We start from the raw sequence: 9,099 nt of genomic DNA, 5'->3' as shown, positions 1-9,099 counted from the left end.
GGACTGGAATACACATACACACAGAACTACTGTGAAAAAAGATCAAAATGAGCCCCAGAAAGACAGCTTGGAAACATGCAAACAACATCAAAACATAAAGCACACAAAGACTCCAGAGATGGAGGGAAGCATGAAAAACTAAGATAGTAAAAAAAAACCTAAAAAATTAAACAGACAGAGGAATTCACTGCACGGACAAAAGTAGATACTGGACACTGACTCTGATAGTGAATTATGAATAATTCAAAATGCTGCATGGTACAGTGGCTAGCATTGTTGCCTCACTGCAAGAAGGTCGTGGGTTTGAATCCAGTCTGGCCTTTTCTTGTATGTTCTCCCTGTGTTTTCATGAGTTATGTCAGGGTACTTCCTCCCACAGTTCAAATCCAAGTATCATGTTAGATTAACTGATGGTTCTAAACTTGACCGTAGGTGTGAATGTGAGTATTAATGGTTTGCTGTCAATCTGTCCCTTTGACCAACTGAGCTACTGCTCGGAGTGTACCCTGCCTCTTGCTCCATATCAGACCTATTTACATTTAAGTTTATTATAAAAAGATAATCAAAGACAAAATATCTTATAAAAGTATATTTTGTCAATACTAGTTTTGGTGATGGATTCTTAGATGCATAACAAATATTCATTTGTTTTATCAGCTGAGCAGAGAAATCTCAAAATAGACTCACCATTAGACCATAAACCAAGAGGCCAAACCAGAAGTACATGGAAGTCAGAATGCATGTCCTTTCACTTCTGCAAGGAGGCTTACATTTTAGTTACAAACTGTTAATATAATACCTCTGTTACATAATACCTCCAGTACCATGTGTTTAACTGTCACACAAGGATGGAACTGTAAGCAACAACAAAGTGCAAAGTTGTTTATATGCACGGTTTTCACAAAAGAAGACATGAATTACATTTGTTTAAAAAGGAAAACACATTTTAAATACAGTTTTTAATCTGTAAAGAGAATGGCTGAAACTTGTTGTTTCTGCAGAGCAAAGGACTTCCTTTACATAATCAATGCCTGTATGTCACCATATGCAGGCATCTTGTTGTTACTTCTTCTCACAAGTTGAGAGAGAAAGGCACTCTTTAGTAGAGACGCTACCAAGAAGCATATTTGCACTCGCACTTCAGGGGCTGTGTGTTACCACCTTATTAATCAGAACTGAGTATCTTCTTGTTGTTCTGTTGTGTTGCTTGAATTGTTCACTGTAAAACCACATATTTCTGGATCCTCCGTTCCAACAAAAGCAGGGTTGAGTATTTCACATGTGTATGAATACACTTTGTTGCTCTCCTGAACAGGTAATTCAGCATAAGGGTAGTTGTGAGTGAGATCAATTTCCTCCATACTTAAGCTGTGTGTTCCTGTAACACTCCAGAGATCATCGCCATGATTTACCAATAAGTCCTGCATCCTGACTGTGTCCTCTTTCTGGCTTCCCCAGGACAGTTTCTTGGGAATGCTGAAGCCAGTGGTTGCTGAATTACCCATGATACCAAGGTGAAAATCTGTAAATTAAAAAGAAAAAAACAACAACAAGCCTACTAGTAAATAAATACATGTATGAATGTATGAGTGAAGAATTTGCAGAACAGAGTTTTGTTTTTGTTTTACCTGGTCACTAAAACAGCTGCTGGATCTTTCTACTGAAGCAACGAATGCGGAATGATGGCTGATCTGGTCTATTTTAAAAGGTCTGACCGTGTCTGTTATTGATTGAACATTTAAGAGTCATCAAACAGTAACAATTGAAGTTTATCTCATTGTAATTAACATAAACCAATCAATCAATCAATTACTGGAAAATGCAATCACCATTTTAAAGGTTTTTGAAATCTTGATGAAAATAACCAAAACAAACAGTTTTTAGTTGTGAGGTTTAAGTTTACGTATTCTCCAGAAAGTTTATTTCATTTTGATGTTGTCATATGTCATAAAGTTCAATAAAATAGGCACATTTATCACCTGACATTGAACTTTGCAAAAAAGAAAACATTTATTACACTATGGGCCAATATGTACTTCATTTTAAGTGACATATGAATGAATCACTGCATTGACCCTTTTCCTTTGATTAATTTTTTTAAACACCACTTGTTCTTCATTAAATCAAATTAAAATTAGATTATTTTTTAATGAGTTTTATTATAAAAAATGACAAAGTAAGAATAGAAGTTAACATGTTTTAGTCCAATACCTGTCTGAAGATATAATTTTCACCTAGCAACTGAACCGTGGTGGACTTAACTGTGGGATCCTTCCACAAGTTTCTTTTATGATTTCTTATGGGCAAACATAGGAGGATGGGAGGGGCGACAAGGACTAGTTTTAAGTTTGAATAGGGTCAGTGTCACTGAGCATGAGGTGATAACCTGCACCCACCCTATAGAGGTTGCATAGTTCAACTTCTCCAGGACTGACACACACACACACACACACACACACACACACACACACACACACACACACACACACACACACACACACACACACACACAGTGAGTACTGAAGGAGGCCAGTTTATTTAAGAATCTTTGTTCTTACTGTCTGTGGTAACTTATGTTTAAAATAAGCTTTCTTTGTCACAACCAATTGGTTCCAATCAACTGTGATAAATAAAAATATCGTCTGTACATATACAGACCCTCGAATTGAACATCCTGAGCAGGTGGTTAGGATTGTGGAAGAAAAAATAAGTTAGTCTGATTTATATGCCTTATAATTAAAATGAAGATTTTTAATTTAACATCTACTTTAAATACATATCTTGAAAGGAGTGACACAGACTTTTAAAACAATTGGCTTCTGGCTAAACCTCAACAAACATGTTTGCATTGAGGGTAAAAAGCGGAGTCATTTCAACCATGCCAACAATCAGCGTACTCTTTCTTATTATTGATTTTTTTTCTTGTTGATTTTTTTTGTAGCTCCTTAGACCTGAGGACAGCACACATTTCTTGGTTTTTATCTCGATGGTTGTTGCTGATTAATGAATAAACAGACCAGACCAGGGTGATCAGATCACAACGCACTGCCATGAGAAGTGGGATAATGAGATGAGAGATAAACATCCAGTCTAGTCCCACATAAAGTGGGAGATGTGGTCACCCATATCTGTTAGGCTGTTTGTAAGCATTGATACTATTTATTTGTAATGCATATTTAATTAACTCACAATGTAGCTAATATAAGATTTAAAACTGACACGCTTTCCTGAGTATTTTCTCCAGTTAAAACATTAACAGCTACTATGTATTGAATGTCATTTTTTATGAAGAGGATTAGAACACCTTGTGCTGTTGTTCAATAACTAATCACAAAAACAATAACGATAAAACAGCTAATAAACATATTTAGTAACTTGACAACGTTGTAATTACTGCAAAACTTTAATAGTAATTTTTCAAAGCACATTATTTGATCAGACAAACAAAAGTACAAAACAGAAATTCTCTTAATTACAATATTTTACAAGGAAATGTGAATGACAGATGACAGGAAAACTGATATAATATGTATGTGGTATAAGATGAATATAGCACTAGGATCTTTTTTTTCCTTGACTCCGACCTGACCGCAGCTGGTCTTCCACATATATTACACGTTGGCGTATACTGATTCATCCCAGTCAGTCTGCACAGAAAAGACTGCTTAATTCACTCCAGTCTTTGACGCATGATTAGATTAAATTTTAAAAAATACAAAACTTTACCTACCTCTGTGTTCCCATACACACTGTCATTGCCGTAAATGTCATTGCAATGGACATCCTCATAGTTCTCCTTCCTGTACAAAGAATGCAAAAAGGAAACAAGTTTGGCTTTTTCCTCTACACACAAATTATATCAAATATTCATCATTCATGTTTAATAAAGAATAATGGTTTTTTTTTTTGTTTGTTTGTTTTTTTTACTGATTTGAAGAATTAAAACCTTTTTGTTTGGGCATAACGAGGGGGCTCCGCAGGTCTGTCTGACCTCGTGGTGCTTAAGTCAGATTTTGGCGTGCCGTCTGATTGCCCCCTGCTGAAATTTAAAACATCAGGAGAAAAACTAAGACTTTCCAAAACCTCTAAAATACAACATTAGCATAACATCGCAACAATTAGAAGCAGATAAATATTGCTTTATTTTATGATCATATTTAAAACAGGTATTGACATTTTACATGACTTGAACTTATACATGTTAATGTTTTAGAGTGTGTAACTTGTCCTTAACAACTTACCATTTTTTAACAACTCCCACTCCAATGGCTATCAGAATTATCAGAACAATCACACCTGCTCCAGAGGCTATGAAAATATTCTGCATGTTGTCTGTTCAAAAAGAAAACACATTGAATATTTTTTGTTTTGCCATGTAAATATAGAGTGATTATAATCTATGCTGTTTTCTTGAGATTCAAAGTTTTTTTTCTTACCATTAACAGGTAAAAAGAGTGTGAGATTAGAATTTCCCAACGTGTTGTTTGCCAGGCAGTGCACAAACTTGAAGGACCCAAAGTCTGTCTGCAGAGTCCCAGTAGTAACAGAGCCATTTTTCTCTACCTTGCTGCTTGGCAGGACTCTGTCACCAAGAACAAAATGGACCGTGCTGGGAGGCCTGGATTGTACGATGCAATCACACTTTACTATGCCGTTATATGAGGAGCACTTAGAATAAGTCTCAGTGTCAGGGGCATCTGTTAAGACAGCAGATATAATTAGGATCTAGCAGATAACCATACATTTATTATATATGTTTGAATGAAAAGAAAAATCTCTTCTGTTGTTATATTTCTTGTATTGTTTACTTACATAACACATTGAGCTGCACGGTGCTTGATTTGACTCGTCCTTCTTCATTAACAGCAGTGCAGTACACGGCCTCTGAGTTTCTGGAGACATTTGACATTGTGTAGGTTTGCCCCTTATTCAGCAGAGCACCAGATTCACTGTGCCACTCATAGCTGCTGACAGGGTTTGCATCACTGGAGCACTTCAGGTGTGCAGTCTCTCCCTCATTAACATCTGACTGGTACTCGACCTTCACATTCACTGGAGCATCTGCACAGAAACATTTAACCCTTAATGTTACTGTGCAGCATTTTAGTTTATTTTTCATACAATCAGGTCAAAGTTGAGCTTGTTTCAATATTTTGACGTGGTGTAGCAATAAAAGAAAACTTCAGAAACCAAAGAGATAAACATAAATGTTATGACAAAATATCAAAGCCAATGTTACATATCAACCAGAAACATTTTATGATTTTTTTCTGTTCAGATTTTTTAAAAAACATTTAATTTTCAGTCTCTTTGGTTTCATTATTACATTTTTTTTGCCCCGATAAAAAAACAACAACTAAAACTTTATATAAAACTGTGTCCCATCTTTTAAAAAGTTCTCACTAAATTACAGCATTTACAATATTTAAGGGATTCTTTTTTAATAATAATGGATTGGATTGATATAGCGCTTTTCAAGGCACCCAAAGCGCTTTACAATGCCACTATTCATCCACTCTCACATTCACACACTGATGGAGGCAAGCTACAGTTGTAGCCACAGCTGCCCTGGGGCAGACTGACAGAAGCGAGGCTGCCATATCGCGCCATCGGCCCCTCTGGCCAACACCAGTAGGCAGTAGGTGAAGTGTCTTGCCCAAGGACACAAAGACCAGGACAGAGAGCCCAGGGATTGAACCGGCGACCTTCCGGTTACAGATGCGCTTCCCAACCCCCTGAGCGGTCGCCCCGTTTTTAAACATCAACATGTTGTTAAAGCTGCACACTTACATTTTACTTTAATTGTCTTGGATGGTTCCCGCTGCTTTCCTCCGTGGTATGTAACTCTGCATCGTAAAGGTTTGTTGTTATCAGTGCGGTCTGAGCGAAAGGTCAGAGTAGATGTTGCTTTCCACTGGCCATTTTGAAGATTCTGTGTCTGAAAATGTTGCTCTCCAGAGTGACTCCAGTGGAAATCAGGTGGATTTGTGGGGCAGGAGTGAGACACAGAGCAGAATGCAGATACAGTTTGACCCTCCTTTACCTCTTCTTGCACAAAGAAATCAGTGGGATTTGGTTCACCTGTTTTAACGAGAACACATGAACATCATATAACTGCTGTAATGCAACACATGGCACTTGACGCATGTGGCAGTTGATGTCATGTTTTATAATGACTGGGCTTGTCTTTATTGATAAAACATGAATAAGAGTCCATTGAGGTGACCAACACAAAAAACATTAGCTTTTTCACAAAATCTAAGAAGGTAAAATGTGGGAAAAAAACATAAAAAAGATATTTCCTGCCTCATTTAGGTTGTTGTCCACAGGAAAAAATAAATAATTAATTTATTTTGCTTAAAAATATAAGATTTAAAAAAAGTAGGGGCTTCATTTGGCATGATTTTCTTACTGTGTCTGCACTTTTCCCAACCAAATTATAATTTTTGTAAAAAAACAACAACAACAACTTGTTAACTGTGTGGTAACATCACACATCTGCTTAAAGAAATTTGATTAAGCCTATTTTAATACCAAAAATGAAGAACCTGAAAACATTTAAAATTAATTTATATTAATTGAGCACATATCTTTCTGAAAATAAAAAAAAGCCCTAGAAATAAAGAAAGGCTTATGAGACCTACAAAATGTCATTTTTTACAGTATTAACTAAAATTTTACTTACCGATCATTGAAATAGAGACTTTGTTATTAGAGTAGGAAAACTTGTTTGGACCTTCTAGTTCAATCCTGAAAAAGAAAGGTCCGCCATCACTTTGCTGAAGATTTTCAATCATCAGAGAACAGTTTTTCTTGCTGAGGTCTCCCAGAAGTTTTGTTCGTCCCCTATACTTCTCCATAGTGTTAGACTCAGTTGGATGATAGATGACTTGGTCATCAATCCTCCAAATCCCTGTGAATGTATGGGCCGCTATATCTGGGTAGTTATAAGAGCAGGGGATCACCACACACGAGCCAAGGAGACCTTCCACTGAGGATGGCACATCAACTGTCCAGGATGATTCCGTTTGAGTGGCTGCAATAAATTGCGCAATAAAATGGAGTGAAGTGAGGCGCAGAAACAGGACAATCGATAAGAGAAAGAACGCTTAAATGCATGAAACAAAATGCACATTCCCCTGAATTAGTTCTAGAATTTCTGAAAATAACTTCATACAAAACGCAGAACATATCATACCTTTGAAGCAAATGCACATGAAAAACACAAGCTGCTGTAAAGCATCCATCTCGTCTTCTAAAAAAGTAAAGACTGTGTGGGTGCTTTCATTTCCTCCAGGGGAGAAGTGAAAGGTTTGGTTTCCTTCCTGCTTGTATTAGCCATTGCGTTCGCTTTACCACAAAGTCCCATGCATGTATTATGGGGAAAGCTTGTTTTATTAATTTATCAATGGACACACACACAAAAAAACTCACCAGTTGACCTAAAAAACAATAGACCACAAAGTATGAGACCAAAAAAGCAGCAAATGAGAGGCTTTACATAGCTGTTTAGTAGGCATGCTTACATTTTACAGACCATGAATGATATATGCAGTACAATGTATAGAAACATCAGTAAAGCAATGTGTGTCAAATACTAACAGCAAATTACCAAAGCATCAAATTAAAACAGTACACTGTGTCGTGTGTTTAACTGGTTCTTACACAATCCCAGAAAGAAATAAAATTGTTTTGCTTTCATTTCACAAAAAAGGGTTAGTTTTAAATCGGCATGTTAGTCTCATTTCCTCTTCACACTTTGAGAGACGAGACAACTCATATACTTGTACCAGCAGCACCAAGGCTCCTTTTGTTTACTCATCACAACTAGGTTTCTTCTTGTGGAGCTGTTAGCGTTAAATGAATTGGCCGCATAGTCATTTATGGATCCTCCTTTAGAAAAAAGTATTTCACACATGTATGGATACACCTTGTTGCCACAAGAAGAGAAGGAAAGCTAAGAGTGTGGAATGTGTAATATGTATCAAATGTTATGTGCAATGTGTTATGATTGGCAGATGATGGACAGAAGGAGGTTAAATATACTGTGTGTGCAGGACACTAGTTGGAAGTGAAGCAAGGGCAGAAGTATTGGATGTTGATTTGATAGGTAGAGAAATAGAGTAGCAGTTCTGTTGATTGTATGCGAATACAGATGTTGCTGGAAATCAAAGATATGATATTGAATGCTGTCAGAGAGTATGACCCACGACTTGGATGTCAGTTTGAAGACAGGTGAATTACTAATTAAGTTAAAAGAAGTGACTGCCCTTGTACATAATACTAGTATTCTGTGTCCATGTGGGCCCATACAGCCCACTTTGAGCTGAAGTAGGACGGGCCAGTAAAACTCCAGTGTAAAGAAGTTATACATTTAACAGTTGTTCTAAATGATTTTAAAAAAGCTGCAGTAAGAAAAAAAAAAGAAATATGTCACTACATCTTGTAGGTGTAAAATTGTAAATAATAAATATTTAAAATTAGAGAAAAAGTTCTGTTAGCTCTGTTTGTTTTTTTTTTTTAAAACTGCAATTGTAAAAAACTCAAATTTCTAAAGGGAAAAAACAAACAACACTGTGGTGTGAATAAGGCACGATGGGACCACAGATCCATGTTTTGAGCCATCTTTATTTAACATTTGCATCACACCACCACAACCCCACACCAACCCCTGAGTCCCTGTGTTTTAACACAGCGGGTGTGATTGCGGATGCCGTGCAGGTGCGTCCGCAAGGCACCGCAGACCACACCCCACCACAGACACAAAATGTTCTGTCTTTCACAAAGTTACATAGGTTTCATTGCTTTTGCAATTTCCCATATGGAAAAGATTTATATAAATCTTATAAAGTTTGTATCTGTCTTGTGTGAAACTTGTATGAAAAGCATACAAGAGTGAAAATAGATATAAGATCCCTTGAAAATTTTTATAAATGAAACTTGTATGTTTTGGATACTTACTAAAACAAAATATGAAAGTAATGAGAAAGTGGCCACTTTCAATGAGTAAATCATATAAGCCTTATATGATTAGGCCACATCTTATGCAAGTCTTTTATAAGATTTTACTATTTCTTTTCCATATGGGTTCCCATAATT

At 36.5% G+C, this 9,099-nt stretch overlaps 1 protein-coding gene across 1 annotated transcript; it reads right to left on the bottom strand.

Moving 5' to 3' along the window:
- Positions 1–3,387: 3,387 nt before the first annotated feature.
- LOC113031997 (sialic acid-binding Ig-like lectin 14) lies at positions 3,388–7,351 on the bottom strand. The gene is made up of 9 exons (XM_026184610.1): positions 7,199–7,351; positions 6,686–7,036; positions 5,791–6,081; positions 4,813–5,061; positions 4,437–4,697; positions 4,242–4,332; positions 3,947–4,039; positions 3,731–3,800; positions 3,388–3,647 (listed from the first exon to the last, which is right to left on the bottom strand). The coding sequence occupies exons 1-9, from the start codon at positions 7,245–7,247 to the stop codon at positions 3,612–3,614; spliced, it is 1,491 nt and encodes a 496-aa protein (XP_026040395.1). The 5' UTR covers positions 7,248–7,351; the 3' UTR covers positions 3,388–3,611.
- Positions 7,352–9,099: the final 1,748 nt, after the last annotated feature.

The sequence above is a fragment of the Astatotilapia calliptera genome, chromosome 11 (genome assembly GCF_900246225.1).
Source record: "Astatotilapia calliptera chromosome 11, fAstCal1.2, whole genome shotgun sequence".
Lineage (NCBI taxonomy): Eukaryota > Metazoa > Chordata > Actinopteri > Cichliformes > Cichlidae > Astatotilapia > Astatotilapia calliptera.
This window is presented reverse-complemented; position numbering and strand designations above follow the sequence as displayed.

Excerpts from the sequence above, each read along its gene's own strand:
- LOC113031997 (XM_026184610.1), bottom strand. The coding sequence starts at position 7,247 with ATGGATGCTTTACAGCAGCTTGTGTTTTTCATGTGCATTTGCTTCAAA. Across the intron at positions 6,082-6,685 it reads AGTCTCTATTTCAATGATCG|GTGAACCAAATCCCACTGAT; the intron begins GTAAGTAAAATT and ends TCGTTAAAACAG. Across the intron at positions 3,648-3,730 it reads GTGTGTATGGGAACACAGAG|ACTGACTGGGATGAATCAGT; the intron begins GTAGGTAAAGTT and ends TTTTCTGTGCAG.